Source organism: Plasmodium brasilianum, chromosome 5, assembly GCF_023973825.1.
Source record: "Plasmodium brasilianum strain Bolivian I chromosome 5, whole genome shotgun sequence".
NCBI lineage: Eukaryota > Apicomplexa > Aconoidasida > Haemosporida > Plasmodiidae > Plasmodium > Plasmodium brasilianum.
The window spans coordinates 730370-747579 of record NC_090118.1 but is presented as its reverse complement, the minus strand read 5'-3'; the positions used below and the strand labels follow the sequence as shown (position 1 = coordinate 747579).

The 17210-nt window shown below is 25.3% G+C and overlaps 3 protein-coding genes across 3 annotated transcripts; all 3 read right to left on the bottom strand.

The window, feature by feature from the left end:
- Positions 1-79: 79 nt before the first annotated feature.
- Positions 80-3682, bottom strand: MKS88_001430 (ubiquitin carboxyl-terminal hydrolase 13; the record flags this gene model as incomplete). The annotated part of the gene is made up of 4 exons (XM_067214353.1): positions 80-170; positions 356-443; positions 733-3104; positions 3588-3682. The coding sequence occupies 4 exons, from the start codon at positions 3680-3682 to the stop codon at positions 80-82; spliced, it is 2646 nt and encodes an 881-aa protein (XP_067074796.1).
- A 537-nt stretch (positions 3683-4219) lies between these two features.
- MKS88_001429 (uncharacterized protein) lies at positions 4220-6774 on the bottom strand (the record flags this gene model as incomplete). The annotated part of the gene is made up of 11 exons (XM_067214352.1): positions 4220-4246; positions 4499-4607; positions 4754-4804; positions 4965-5094; positions 5262-5348; positions 5499-5589; positions 5685-5792; positions 5933-6006; positions 6143-6203; positions 6349-6469; positions 6656-6774. The coding sequence occupies 11 exons, from the start codon at positions 6772-6774 to the stop codon at positions 4220-4222; spliced, it is 978 nt and encodes a 325-aa protein (XP_067074795.1).
- A 276-nt stretch (positions 6775-7050) lies between these two features.
- MKS88_001428 (uncharacterized protein) lies at positions 7051-17001 on the bottom strand (the record flags this gene model as incomplete). Its single annotated transcript, XM_067214351.1, has 13 exons — positions 7051-7158; positions 7379-7897; positions 8215-8601; positions 8791-8912; positions 9062-9164; positions 9375-9497; positions 9776-9892; positions 10077-11074; positions 11395-11506; positions 12425-12639; positions 12766-12865; positions 12955-13020; positions 13183-17001. 13 exons carry the CDS (start codon positions 16999-17001, stop codon positions 7051-7053), a joined length of 6789 nt encoding a protein of 2262 aa, XP_067074794.1.
- Between the last annotated feature and the right edge of the window lie 209 nt (positions 17002-17210).

Below are 17210 nucleotides of genomic sequence, written 5' to 3'. Positions count from 1 at the left end.
TAATAAATAAAAGGTATATGCACAAATGAACATGTTGAAAAGAAAAATGTGAACAGCGTTATTACATAGGTACAAATGTTTAGACTCTTTTGTATAAGTGAATATATGCCACATCCTTGCCCAAATTTGCACCACATAGACCAATCTTATTGTCGTTGCACACGTACCACCTTAAATGGGAAAGAAAAAAAAACATATATATATATGGATAGATAAATAAATAAATAAATACATCCATACATTAATACATTTGTGTGAACATTTAAGTGTAATTATTCATGCATAAACGGCAACAGTGCTAGCTTAACGGTTAAAATGTGCATTTTTTTTTTTTTTTTTCATTCCGAGTTCTTACTGAGAATTGTCCTTTATGTAGCATATGTAGTGCCCTGAATTTGCATTGTTCCCTATGTGTACGATGGACGCTACTAATTCATAATTAGCTGTAAAGAAAAACATGCAAATGCATATTTACATATATATATATATATATGCATACATAGACGTATGTTCGTATATATGTATATACATACATTTATTCGTGCATACTCCTTGGCCAACATTTTTGGTATAATTTTTCTTTTTTAGCATCTCTCCCAATTTATCAATTTACACTTTTAAAAGCATTGCACATAAAAATAAATAATCTTCAATGTACATGCATGCACCTATATATATATGTGTGTATATATATATGTGTGTTAGTCTCTCTGTCCCTCCCCTGTTTTTTACCCAATCCATCGTCGCACTTGTTGCTACTTATAATCAAGTCGCATTTGCTGTCAGTGAGGAGATCCATGTTTGAAAAAATATAATCAATGGATTTCTGTAGGTCATTTTTATTTATCAAAAGAGAAGCCATGGCCACTTCTTTTTTTATTCCCATACTAATAATAGAATCCAAATTATTCGTATAAATTTCTGTTTTATTGTCATTTGCTTCAAGGTCTAACTCTACTGAATCTTCTCCATAAATATATGATATGCAATTGTTTACATTTTTTACTTTAACTTTTTTAATGGCTTCAATTACTTTGTCTTTTTCAAAACCAAAATCTAATAATGATTCAACAAGCTCTTTATACTGTTCTAAAATATTACTCTCGGAATTTCGATTGTTGTTGTTTGCACTGTTTGGAATGCCCCTTGAACGACTGTCATTGTTAACACCATTATTAACATTATTGTTATCGTTGTTATGATCGCCATCATTACCCGAGTGAGCACCGTTTTCAGACCTCATAAACTCAAGATTAATATATTCGTCCGTTTCCACGGGTATGTTAATTTTTTTAGCGCACCAGTTTTCATCAGCATAAAAACGTTTGAGATGAATGAAAAGATAAGGAGGGAATGATTTGAATTTCATAACTCTATGAGCGGAAACTTTTGTTTTCTCCTTTTCACAATAGTATTCATCTATATGATCTTTTTTAATATAATTTTTTAAGCAATCTAATAAAGAAATTTTAACATTTGTTAATTCCTCCTGTTCATTTTTTTTTAATATAATACTGTCTAGCGGAATGTCCAGAGATAATATAATATTTTGAAAGGAGCTCACACTTTTATTTTCTTCGTTACTCACTATTGTCTGTTCTATTTCGAAGGTAAAGTAGTTAAATATGGACTTTTCCCTTTCCGCTTTTGGGGAACCAGTAATAATGGTGGAAGTAGCAGTACTTTCCATCATTTTTTCGCTTTTATTCGCCTCCCCCTCTTGGGTATACTGACCGTATTCTGCGTTATCCCCATTCTCCAATTTCCGCTTATTGTTATTACTTTTTAATGTTCTATCGAATATATTATTTTCATTATCAATTAGTTCATTTATAAGGAAGGACAAATATTCATATATGTCTTGTTGATTGTTATTACTAAAGGAGTTACTTTTTTGATTAAGGCAATTTCTAAACATGGACGGATTAATGCTTACACAATTTTCATCATCTATGTCACTATCATAATTTACTTGTATATTTCTATCTACACATTCTTCTTTAAATTTTTTAATATAATTTTTTTTTTTTTTAATATAATCATCTGGTTGATATATCATATAACACAACTTGGAGTACTGTAAAAACATATCTTCATGTGTTTTTTTTTTAAAATCTAAACTAAGTAAAAAATCATACATATTGTTGTAATACCTATAACTAATATCTTTAATTGATAACAAAACTTGTAATGCACTATTCATATAGCAGGTATTACCTAAATTGATGAAACCAACTTTTCCTTGTTCACATACTGTCTGTATATCTTTATCTAGTATGGATGAAAAGTTAATGTTTTGATTTTCTTGTATTTCTTTTTCTAAAGTAGTAATTTCTGTTTTTTCTAAATTCATAATATTTATACCTAAATTTTTTAAATGTACGGCAATATATGGATCTATTACACTATCATTTTCATCATCTGCATAAGAAAAAACATCTGCTTCTCCTTCTTTTGTTATAGTACCTAACTTAACAACTAGAGGATATTTCTTACCACTTTCATAATAATGTTTTAAGGATGCTCCCTCCTCATTATTTAAACAACCACCTACATAATTATAAATTTTTCTACCACAACCGATATACCCATCTGATAAATTTAACCAAATATTTTTTGTAGACTTACAAACTGCACAAGCTATATGCTCATTCTTTATTCTAATGTTAGGTAGTTGTATCAAATCTTTTGCATATTTACTCTCCTTAATTTCATTAACCCATTTGTTTATACTTTCTTTTTTCAATTCATTTTTGTGATTTATTATACTGTTACATATTTTTCTAGTATTTTCATCTAGTTGTTCTAATTTTATATATATACCCGTTTCAAAATCATAAATAGAATAATTCCACTCATATTCATAGACCTTTTTCTCGTTAAAACCTCCTTTCGCGTTTAGATTCAAATTTGTTATATCACTCTTTTCTTCTATGTTCTCTAGTAGCTTTTTCTTTTTTTTTATATTTAAATAAAACCTATGTTTTTTACTAACACTTGCTGGATTTAATCGGTTGTAATTATATTTCAAGCACTTCAAACTGAAGCTTTCGAACGACAGCAAATCGATAAATACCCCCTCATCGAAGATGTCCTTGTGCCCTCTACAAAACATGGAAGTGAGAAAAGCAGAAATGGTATACTTGTAGCTAATCACGTATATATATGTATACATGTATGTGTATGCATACATATATGCACTTACGAATAATTTACAAATCGGTGCAAATTTCACTACTCAATTTCGATACGTTGATAAAAGTGTCAAATGAAATATACTATATACAACACAACAGTATGTTAGATAAAAAAAAAAAAAAAAAAAAAAAACTCTTAAGAAAAGCTCCTTTTTAAATAATTATGCTTTTAAGTTTGAGAAAAAAAAATTATCAACTTTGCTTTTATTCTCATTTGTTCGTTCTCCCAACATACTCACATCATATTCACACAATAACAAATGGGTCACCCTCTATATACACATATGAGCAAATGTACGTATATTGGTATAAATAAAAATATATATATATAATACATATATGTACATGTATATATGTTTTATTTTATTTTTTCATTTTCATGGCAATTACGTTACGCTACATTCCCCCAAATATATAATGTCTTCTTTCGTTGGTTCATTTAAACTGCTTGAAATTGAGGATATAACGTTTTTAATATCAGCCATGTTTTTATTCACTTGTTTGAACTCAAAATGGGAGACAATATTATGTTTTCTCCTTCTACTCCGAAGATATTTTGTACTTTCGTACTTTTGTACTTTTTTCCCTTATGTTAGGAGACCTTTATGTACTTTTTTACTTTTGTGAAAATAACTTAAGGTGTTATTACTCGTAGAGAAGCGTTTTTTTAAATATTCATACAAGAAATAAAATTAAAAAAATGAAACATAAAGATAAAATAATAATACCATATAGTATGATATAACACCCACGCACAATGGTGATAAAATGAAGTCAATAAAATAAATGCCTTCTAATACTACTACATGCTACAGGCCCATACGCATATATATGCATAAAATACATATATTATATATATTTATATATGTATGTTTTTTTTTTTTTTTTTTAAATAACTTGATACACTTTTAAATGAAAAAAAAAAAAAAAAACAAAAAACACATGAAATATTGTATAAGGTATAGTACAATATGATATAATGAAAAAAGAAAAAACATTTTTTCTTCACAGATAAAATTGTTCTAATTTTCTAAGGCATTTTTTTCTTCCTAAAAGTAAGTTTATATAAATCAAAAAAATAAAAAAAGAAAAAAAAGAAATATTGTATGAAGTATTAAATAATGATTCATTTTTTTTTAATTTTGCGCACACAATTTTTTTTTCAGTCCTTCAAAAATGAGTAAATAAAACCTAGTGAAAACATTCAATTTTTTTATTTTTTATTTTTTATTTTTTGTTTTTCGTTTTTTGTTTTTCGTTTTTCGTTTTTTGAAGCTTTTTTATATTCGTTATATTCTTACAATGCTAATTATTTCGTATGCCTCCTTTTTGGTCCCTTTGGAAATATAGCTTTCTCTATCTATAATTTTGACTATGTACATGTTTTCGCAGTATTCCAACAATTCTTTTCTTTATTTCAAAAAAATGAAAAACAGAATTATGTATGAGTCGTAAACACATTGGCGCACGTTCATCTTGTTTATTGTGTACGTTCATTTTGCACATTTTTTTTTATTTCTTTTTTTTTTTACGCCTATTATTTTATTTCGTTTTACCTAAATGTTGTAATTATGAATTGTGTTCCTCTTCGAGCTAGTTCCTTAAGTCTGTATAAAAATAAAATGAAATAAAAAAATTCAGCTGCACCACTTTAAATGTAGTTTTTTTTTTTTTTTTCAAGTGTAATACTTTGACGTATAATATTCTGAAATATAATATATTAAAATAAATTATTTTTGAGGCACAATTTTTTTATTTTGTTCATACAGCAATGAGAGATTATCCCTGTGTACTGTATCCAGTGCGGCATCAATTTCATCAAAAAAGAAAAATGAAAAATTATCAATTTTATTTAGACACAAAAACAGACAAATAGCAACAATGCTTCTTTCCCCCCCTAAAAAAAAAAAAAATATAGTAAGTGAAATAAAAAGAAGTAAAATAAATCGAACATATATTTGGATAATATACAATATAACAGAGCGAATTACTATTTGTCCTTTTATTTATTTAAAGCATTAACATGTCCATGATATATATGTATCACCCTTTCAATTTTATTACCTGACAATTCTTGAATTGTATAATGCATTTTCTCATCTTCATTTGAGGTGATATTTATAGAAATTCCCGTAATTTTATCAACATACACTATAAAGGTAAATAATATTTTGTACCTTTTTACCACTTAGTCATTTTTTCGGTGCATGCGTGTATATATGTATATGTAGTTATATGTTTAATTATATACATGTGCACGTACATATGTGTGTGCAACTTCTCCCCTGCACTTTTGCGTACCTTCGTCATCGATCGCTTTTTTCCTTATCTTTTTTTCACTCATTTCCTTTAATTTGTCGTGGTACTCCTTTTCGCTCATTTTCTTTAACACCTAACAAGGAACATTATTTACAATTTATATGCACTATAAGCCTAATCGTTATATTTAAAATGTGCAAGTAGAAAGTAATCCTTTTTAGAACTTACCAAACTAGCTTTTCTGTTTTTAAAAAGTAGCGAGAAATATTCGGAAAAATATTTATTTATTTTTATGTAGGTAGCCTCTAACGCTTCATCCTTTTTTTTTCCAATGTGCTGAAAAATTTATAAAACGTATAAAACGCCAATAAAAAAAATGAGATAAAAAAAAAAAAAAAATGGTAAATTAAGTGTATCAAAATAAAACTATTTCTGCATAGTAAAATGTAGTAACTTCAAGTAAAAAGAAATTATACTTGTATCATCTCCTTAATATTCTTATAAGACGTGTTTATTTCTTCATTTCTTTTTTTTAGTTCATTAAAATCGCCTTAAAAAAAATTAAACAAAATAAGGAATGTATGGTAACTGGAGAGCTAAATTAGCTACAGCGCAATATGCTTGGAAATTTTCTTTCATTTAAAAAAATAAATAAATTAATAAATAAAAAAAAAAAAAAAGTATACTCATCATCATATTTAATCGATCTCCGGCCTTTTCATTTACGTTTGAATATTTTTTCAGTTCCTGCAGTGTTGTCATTGTTATATTTAATGTTGTTACTGTTGTTATAAGTACGCAAATACAACGAAGTATGTTTGAAGGAGTAAAGAATGCATATACACATATGAAAACACGCACATTTTTCATTTCATATAATTTCTTTTTTTACGAATGTAATTGATTTAAGTTTTGAACACAACTCCTGCTTATCATAATTTGTGTATTCTTCGAATTCCTTTATTCCTTGTGGTAAAAGAATTTTTTTTTTTCTTATATTTTCCTCGTTTCCTCTACAAAGTTTTTACATATAACGAAATGAAGAAAAAAGCATTGTACAACATTGCGTTTAATATAATACATACATATTGACGTAACATATACATTATATGTTTTTGTGTGTATGTAATGTGTATATATATATATATATATATATAATGCGTGCGCATTTGTAAGCATGGAGTGTGTATAATTTTTACTCTAAAATTCTAAGTTCTTCATTTATTTGATTCATCTGATGACAAAGATCTAATATTTTTTTTTTATGCTTCTTTTCATTTATTAAAATTTTATCTATGTTGGACTTAACGCTTTCCATTTCTTTCTACAATGAGTGAAGAATGGCGAATGAAACAAAAAAATATATAATTATATTGTTTATAACTATTTATTGCCTTTTTTTTTTTTCTTTTTTTTATGTTACCTTGATTTGTTTTATTTTTTGCTCATAGTGTATCTTCTCCTTTTCAATCTAAAAACAAAAAAACAAATTATTTTTATTATTATTATACAAATTCTTACATATAATACATGTAAAATAAAAGCGTAATATATGACATAAACCTCCCTTTCCCTCTTTGTAAAATGTTTGCTACTATTTGTAACTTGCCTTTTCGATGTAATATTTTTTATCCTTCAGTTCTTTGTTGTATTCATCTATGTCTACATCTTCGTACTCCTCCATGTATATGTTCGAATCATTCTGCATGCCAAATATGGGTAAAATACGCCAAACAAAATGAAAATAAAATAGGACACAAAAAATGGTAAGCAAAACATTAACATAAATGGAACAAGTAGAACAAAATTGGAAAGTTTTGAAAAGAACATCTGGTTTGGCGAATTAAACAATATAAAGGATTACAATAATTTTAATCACATTATTATTAGAAATAAAAAAAAAAAAAAAAAACTGTGATTACCTCATTTCTCTTCTGATAGAGCAATTCCAACTTATTTTTAAAATCATCGTACTCATTTCTAATTTTGTTTAGCTCTTCTTTTAATTTTTTGACCTCATCATTTAAGGAATTAATATCATCTACCCCATTGTGCGATTCATCTGGGTTTATATTATTACTTCGTAACTGTAATATTTGTATTTTTAATTTATCTTTATACTCTTCAAGGTTTTCTTTTTTTTCTTTTAAATACTTTATTTTTTCATTGGTCGTTCTAATGTTTTCATCATTCGCATGTATGTTATTTGTAATTGAGTTAAGGGTTGTTACACAACCATTTTTTTGAGCTAACATAGTTGATTTCTTATCATAAATATCTATTAATTCATCCTCTATTTTTTCAATTTTCTTTGTTAACTCTTCAATAGTACTTTTCTCTTTTTTTTCTTCTTCCTTCAATTCTTTCAACTTGTTGTATATTGTGTAAATGCCATATTTTTTTTTGTTGTACCCGCCATTCATGAAACCATGATTGCTTAGCTGCGCAAGGGTGAACGTACACGAAAAATTAAAAACATATAAACATATATATATGAACATATGTATGTACATATAGGTGTACATCCTCATGCACACACGAACCCATGTGTAAATGGAAATAAATAAAATAGCAAATTTATAACAAGAGGGAAAAATGAGTGTTCAAAAATATGGCGAAAATGTGTATACGTATACGCATAAAGAACAGCTAAGCATATAATATACTGTGTAATATTTTACTTTCCTTTTTTTTCTTTTTTTTCCTTTTTTTCCTTTTTTTTCCTTTTTTTCCTTTATCGTGCGCATATTTGCCTTACGTAGTCTCCCTCAATGTTCACGCAGTTGTAACTGTCTTCTAAATAATTCTGACACGATTCCAACGATTTTACAATAACAGTTTTAAATAAAATATTTTTTAAAAATTCATATATTTTGCTATTATAATTTACACAATTTATCAACGGAATAATGTTCTTATCATTTGGATAAGTAAACTCACTATATTTTTTTATGTTCAATAAAGGTACTATAGTTAATTTTCCGAAAAAAAAATCTTTGAAGTCAAATTCTTTATTTTTTTTTTCATCTCTTTTCTTTTCTATAAACTCAACTATTTTTTTTGCTGTTTTCATATCCTCTACAATTAGCGTGAAATAATGATTTTCCAAAACGGTATCCACAGCCTTGACATACGTGTTGTCTACCTATGGAATTAATAAATGCACGTACGAGTAAATGTGTGTATGAACTCAAGATTGTAAATATGTATGTATCTATCTATTTATGTACGTATGTGTGCACGTATGAGAATACATGCAGCTTAACAACATGAAAACTTCAAACAGCTCAAGACATAGTGCATCTTATATAATCCATAGTTTTAAATTTATAACATTTATATTGTCTATTAAGAATCCTAAAATATTTTCCTTATTTATATTTCCATCTTGTAAGATAAGATCAACCATTTTGACAATTTCTTTATTAGAACTTTTTATCATCTCTTCATATTTTTCTGAAATGTACGGCACAAAATGGATTTTGCATGTATACGTATAGCACATATATGTATATAAATATATATTCTTATATATATGTACATACGTGTGAGCAAAAATTAATTTAAATTATATTGAACGCATTTCATTCTGTGAGTTCGCTTACCATTTACTTCAATCATTTGACTTTTTATGTTATTTAAATTTGCAGTCCCTTGTGATATTTTCTGTTGACATTGCCTTTTTTGTTCCACACAACGTTCTGATTTCTATGAGCAAGTATAAATGGGAGAGAAAAAAAAAATAATAAAATACGTGCGTAAAAGCGGAGATGCTTTCCTACAGTTGCACGTTTTTTGAATTATATGTACACATGTCTTAACGTATATATATATATATATGTATTTATATCTGTCTTTCTGTACGTATGTATATGTGCACACTTATACATAGTACATATATACAATTATATCTTTTACATTGTTGAGTTCATTTATTTCATCCACATATTTTTCTGACAATGATTTATTCCCCTCAATATTCTCCTTTAAAAGCTTGGACTCTTCCTCGAACTCCTGCAGATATTTTTCGTTTTTTATGGTCTGCAAAGGATCACCGAAAAGTAAAAAAAAAAATCAAATAAATAATCAAATAAACAAGCAAACAAATAAATAAACAAACAAACAAATGAACAAACAAACAAACAAATGAACAAACAAACAAATGAACAAACAAACAAATGAACAAACAAACAAATGAACAAACAAATGAACAAATAAACAAATAATAACAGTAATAATAGTAGTAATTATAGTAATATTAATAATGTAATAAATTATTCTATATCAGTAATTCTTTTCTCCCTTTTTTTCCTTGTTACCTCCTTCTCCAAAAAGGACAATTCTTTATTGATATCATTTATCATCTTTTCGATTTTTTTCACATTATGGGAATAACTTCCCTCCTTCGTATTATTCATCTTATTTTTTGATAAAAGCTAAAAAGATGGTAAAAGAAAAAAAAAAAATACAAAATTTTTGGTTTAAACTGAAATACATTTGTATTTTTCTTTGCTTTGTTGTGCCTTAATTTATCGCTTAAAAACAAGGGTAATATACGCGCCAGCAGCTCTAAGCAGATTGATGGCGCTTCAATATTTATGACTGTGCAATGCATTATACCATGTTTATTTCATTGTTCTTATTCTCTATTTCTCTTTCCTTTATATTGATAACACTTTTGAGACTTTGTAACTTTTCATTAACTCTGAGTATAAATTCGTTAATCTGGTTTATATTTTCAATTTTGCATTTATTTTTTGATTCTTTTAAGCTTTTTTCTTTTTTTTTTTCATCAATTAGGATTTCTAGATGTATAATATTTCTTTTATTTTGAATTTCTTCTGAAACCGTTTTGTCTAACTCATTTTGATAGGACACAATTTCTAACTTCATTTTATTTAACTTTTCGGTATATTCTGATTTGGTACTATTACTTAAATTTAAATTATTATCTTCATCTTGTGTTTTACCTTTTAATTGTTGCAGTTTTGATTTTAATATTTGTGTTTCTTCATAAATATTTTTGTAATTTATTTCATTTAAAAAGTATTCTAAATAAACTTTTTCTTTTTCTAATTTTTTATATTCTAAAAATTTCTCAAATTCTTCTTGTAGGCTCTCTAATTTTGTATTCATATCATTGAATTCTTTTTCAATTGTATCTTTTTTAGAATCACATTCTTTTAACATAGATAAAGCATCTTTTTTTTTTTCTTCAAATATTTTTGCACCTAAAATACTTTTTAGATAATTTAAAATTTCTTCATCTTGCATATTACTCAACTTTATTATTTGTCCTTGCTTAATAATATTATATAAGTTATTAATACATAAACCACAACTTTCTAACAACTCAACATATTGATTCTTACTAATATTCTTATCATTAACGTATATTTCACATTTCATATTTTCTAATACTTTTTTTATTTTAATTTCATTCTCTTTAAACATACTAAAATATTTTTCAGAATTATCGAAAATTATTTCCACATAACAACTTCTAACAGCATTTCCTATTCCTTCATGTAAAAAAACCTGCTTGTACTCACATATGTCGCTTAATATAAACTCGATGGCCAGTAGGATATTACTTTTACCTGACCCATTAAACCCCACTACAGAACAGTAATAATTAAAGAAAAAGTGTGTATTAAGGGACATGTGCACATCTAGGTGAAGAACAAAACAGGGCGCTCATATATATATATATATATATATATATGTGTGTGTGTGTGTGTGGGTAGGTATACACGTACATGCATGTATGTATGAATATTGCACATAGGCAAATATACACTTTTTTAAACATATATGTATATGTATAAATGACAAACACAAAACTTAAAAATTGAACTAAAATTGTATTAAAAATGCACAAATTTTGACATAGAAGGCTCTGCAATAAACTTAAAATAATTTATGCCATGTTAAATACCTATGCAATTAATTCCTTTCGTAAAATCGATCGTTATTTCATTTTTGTACGTTCGAAAACCTTTTAATTTTATTTGCTTTATGTGCATTGTATGTTGCTGGTATGTTTTAAACTGTCCACAGTTTTACATTAATGGCAAAAAAATATAAATATTTATTTAGACTTGTATAAGATATAGTAACTTATTTAAAATATATATATTTTAAAAAAATGAACAATAAGAAGAGTACGAAGAATACTAAAAAAGAAAAAATATATCTTATGTTTTTAATTGTTCCCTAATTCATAATCACTTGCATAATAACGAGAACATGTTCAATTATCTTTAAATCTTTTTTGTGTTTTACAGAATTGCTTTTTGTGTAATACTTTGTACATTTTTTGTAAGCGTTCAGGCGATAAAACATGAAAAAAAAATACCCTCCAAAAAAAAAAAAAATTTACACAATAAACACATGTAGTAAAAGAACAAGATAATTTTGCATTATTTCACATTACATCGCATCATTTCGTAATAGTTTGTATTATATTTCGCGGGATTAATTTGAATATTTTTATATTTCAACATTTCAAGCAATATTATATTTCTTTTTTGTTTACCATTTAAAAAAGCACAAAAAAAAAAGCTACATTAAAAAAGTAATATTTTATTTTTGTAAGTTTGTATTTTTTTTTTTTTTCCTTTCATGTGTACATATACATATGTACAATATACACATGTTTGCATACATTTACGTATTCGCGTTTATTTACATTTATAATTAAAAAATAAACAGCACAGAGATAATTTAAAAAAACAAAAAAATATATTACAAGGAAAACATTTGTTTATGAACACAAATTAATGTATGCTACATATGAACAGTACTAATGTGCAGGGACGTTTTAAATTAAAACACTAAACATGCCAAAAAATCATAAATCTGCAAAAATGCATATATATATATATATATTAATACTTACGTATTTTTTTTATAAATATGGCTCAAAATTGTTTTTCCCTTTTATATTTATTCAAAATACTTTTTACATCAAGTGTTAAATTATCCAAACTTAAGAAATGTTTATTCTTTTCAAAATTTATTAGCTCCCTATGCAATTTATCTGTAGATTCATATAAGTCTTTAAATTTCCCCTTTTTTTTCAAAATTAATAGAACACATTCAAAGAAATTTAAAGGAATATTTCTTACGTTAAATAAGCTTAACACGATACTGAAAATCTTCAGGGTCATTCCAACGTTTTCTATGAATAAGAGAGATAAAAAAAAAATTAAATTATCAGTAATTTGGTAAATACATGAACATATGCACACATATCCACATACACATTTACATATGTACTGTCCTTTTCTTTTTTCCCATTTTTTACCTTCGAAAAACGCCGCTTTCATAACAATGTAATATAATTCAAAATTATTTGCCTTCTTAGATGAAGAAAATATTTCAAACTCATTGAATATTAAATTATTCTGAAGAAAAATTGAAAAAAAATGTAATAACATATACAAACCACTTAGAATATCTTTAATTGTATATTTGCAAATTTTGTTTTTTTTACCATATTTCTATCGAAGAGTAAAGAAAAGATATCTATCAATATTTCTGTACTAAGGGCAATGTTACACTAAAAAAGGGAGGAAATAAATATGTAGAGGTATGTATATGCGAAATTCGTGCTTGGGCATATGTATAAATGGGGTACATATGTACGCGTATTCCTATCATCACGCTAAGGAATTTAGTTGAACAAACATATTAAAAAAAAATTTTTTTTTTTTTTTGTTACCTTTCTTAACATTTCCAAGAAATTTACTATATTATCCACCCTTTTTTTACTTAAATCAAAATAAATGCACATATGAATAAAACTTTCGTAGTTTTTTAAAATATTGCTCACTATTTTTTGATTCAATAGATGTTTAAAATAATCTTTATTCATAGACCTTAACATTGCGATATATTCATGAATGTTTATTTCGTTACTTTCTATTTCTAAATGTTCTTCTGATCCTTTGGATAATAAAGCATTCTGTTCCTTGAAATTTCTATTGTTCTCAGCAAAAATAATAATGGTTAAGACAGACAATACATTGTCATAAATCCCATCTAAGTTTTCATATATGCGAAGGAAATCTCTTGAATTTAAATATATGATATTGTTGTACGTAAAAAAAATATCTTTTAATATATTTATTAATGAATCGAAGTTTCTATTACTTACAAACATTTTCAGCTTGTTGAATAAAAAATCTTTCAAAGAATCTTCATTTATTTTATTTGAACCAATTGTATATTTTAATTTAACAAATACATTTGCAACATTATTAGAGCTAGCAAATAGTCTATTTAGTTCTACATGTTTTTCTTCATTATAATTTTTTTCAATTATGTCTTTATATAAATAGTTACTTTTTATTTTAACATTTGCAATTTCTGTAATATTTTTTTTGTTATTATTATTATTATTATTCTTTTGCTTATCATATATGTCTTTTTCCATAGTTGCGTTGCATAAAATTACATTGTTTTTCAGAAGTAAAAATATAAACATTATATTTTTACAGTTTACCGGGTCAATGGTATTTTTGTTATAATCATACGAATCATGTTCTAAACCCATTGAAATAAGCTCCTTCAAATGTTGAGCATTTTTTAAATGATTCACAGATAAGAAGACCATATTTAATATAAAATTGGGTATATATGCATATATATCATTCTTATTCATTTTAATTATTTCATAATTATTGGACAAAAAGAAATTTATGGCATTTTGTTTTAGAAAACGGGCATATTTAATATCGTTTTTTATATATCTTGTCACATAATAATTTAAAAATAGTAGTAGAAAAAAAAATATATTTAGAGTTATCCTATAATTCTGTTTATGAAAAAAAAGGTTCACTGATTCAAAATATATGTTTAGTATATTATTTATGTTACTCAGTTCACTTTCTAATATTTCATCTGACGGATGATCAAAAAAAATATATTCGGTAATAAAGTTACTTAATATAAATAAACTCATGTCATATTTATCTTTTTTCGCAATCTCATAAACTTTATTATATAAATTAAAATCTTCTTTCGACTCTTTACTTTTGAAAATGTAATACGACAGTTTCTTCTTCCTTAAATTTATTATATCATTGTAAATTCCCCTATTTTTTTTAAAAGGACAATTAGTTTCACTTTCTACTTTTTCATCTTCACTGAAGTCGGTTTCACCTACTTCCATTTCACTTTCCATATTTATTTGCTCATTTTTCTCATGATTTAAATTGTTGAAAAATCTTATTAATATTAAGTATGTTTTATATGTTTTTATAAAGGAATATTTTAGTAAAAGGAAATATAATTTTCTTATATTAATAAAACTTTTAAATTTTATGAAATATTTTATAAGTTCATTTAGATTAAATATATTAATTATTAAATTCATGTCACATTTTTTTTTTAAGTAATTACAAATATGTTTGTATAACATTGTTTTAGTTAATACAAAATAAGAATCTTTTGAAAAATATAAATTTAAATAAGATTTACTAATCAGTTTTAATTCATTCAATACATCCCCTTTGTCTATATCACACTTCTTAAAACTGTATATCAAATTTTTCACATTTAAATATTTAATAGGTATATTTTTCTTTAATTTCATCTTTTTGTACACCTTATACACTTTATCATATTTATGATTACTCAAATATGACTGAATAAATAAACTATATGTTTTATTATTTACGTACACGTTATCTCTTTTTTCCAAGTGTTCAATCTTGTCATATGCTTTCTTTTTTAATAAATATAACAAATAATTGTTAAAATTGTCCTTCATATAACTGGAACTAATTATTTCGTTTTTACCTTTTGAGTTGCTAACAAAGGGTTTCCCGCTTTCTTCAGTTGCGTGTTCATCATCAATTTTTGTAACTTCTTTTTCATTTTTCTCTTTCAAAATTATATTATTTTTATGTACTTTTTTATGAACATTCTTGTTTCCACATAAATTTTTTACATTATTTTTATTTATACATTTTTTTTCATTTTCTACATTTTTAATGGATTCGCTAATTTCTAAAAGTAAGTTAGATAAACCGATAGAATGTACTTCCTCAATGTTATTATTTATAACTAAGTTAAAAATTTTCTTTACATCATGTAAGTTTTTTTCATTAAACGAGATAAAGTTCTTTTTATACAGGCTTAAAACCAATAATATTTTCGAGTAATCCCTTATATAACATAAATTGTCTAACAATATAAAGAAAAAATAATTAGTAATATGCACTAAACGATCATCCTGGTTTCTGTTTTTTGCTAAGTTTTTAAAATTTAACAAAATGATAATACAAAAATAGTGGTCACTAAAATAAAAAAAAACATAAAACAATAAAATTTTAATGGATATATTGTCATATAACTCTTTAAATAGTAAAGTTCTATATTCCTTTACTAAAAGCTGTTCTTTACTGCTTTCAGGAATTTTCTTTTCTTTTTCGTTACTTATATCTTTTAAGTTTTCAATGCATTTTTCATTTCTCTTTTTTATATTAGTGGCATTATTCTCACTTTCTACAATAATTTCTTTAATAGATTCATATTTCTTTTTTTCTTCTTCGAAAATAGTATTAATAATACAATTCCTGTATACACTATAATTTAAGTTATCATCATATTTCAAGACATGTTCTTTTAAATCCGTCAAATTTACTTGGTTATGAATTAACAGCAAAAAATAATAAAAGCGAGCTTTACTTATATTGTAAGAATATAATGAAAAAATACATAAAAAGAAAAAATGAGGGTTGATTATGTATTCGTATTGATGAACTAATTCTGGATTTTTCTGCACAAGTAAATTCAATGATGAAAATATTTCTGTTAGAAAATAAAATATATTATTGTTATTTAAAACTATGTTACTGTTTAAAATATAAAGGAAGTTTCTAATGTTTACTTTTATAGCATTATTTTTTTTTATATCTTTTATGAGTTCATGCATATTTAAAAATACAATTTTCAGCTTATCACATGAGTGTGTATCATGCAAATAATTTTGTGAGTATTTTATAATTTTATTCATTATGTTTACTATTTCATTCTTAATAAAGCTAAAAGATACATAATTGTCTTTGCAGAATTTTAATAAAAGCAAATAGATTTCTACGTGATTATAAAACGCTTCTAAGTTCATATCATCAATTACAACAGATCCCAAAGAGACTAACAATGACTTTAAGTTTTCTGAATTCAAATTGTTTTCTGCCTTCTTTCTTTTTTTATCAGTAGATAGAAATGCTCTTTTATATTCTTCATTTAAGAAATTTATTAAGTTTTTAATATCATTATTATTCATATCATCAATTTCTACCTTATTCCAGCCATCTGGACTTGAGACGAAATTACATATAAATTCATCCAGGTAGTTCGCATTATTATTTTTATCTTTTCTTAAAAAAGAAGTATTAGAAAGATACGTTTTTATCTCTTCATATATTTTACTATTATTGATATTTGAACTTAGGGGCTTTTCAGCAGAAGAAGCTGATTTTTCTAACCTGAGCGTTGTTCTTGTATTACCATATTTTTGTGTACGTGGCATAAATTCACTGTTATTAAAAAAAAAAGGTATGTTTTTTAATAGGAAACATGATAATATGTTGTTGTAAAACGTAAAAAATAATAAAATATATAATTTTGGAAAAAAAGTACTTTTCATATTATGTCATTTCGGCTGTTCAAATATAATATGTTTTCAAAACAAATTTTTTCTTTGGCATTATGTTTTTCATAATAACAAATAATTGTTTT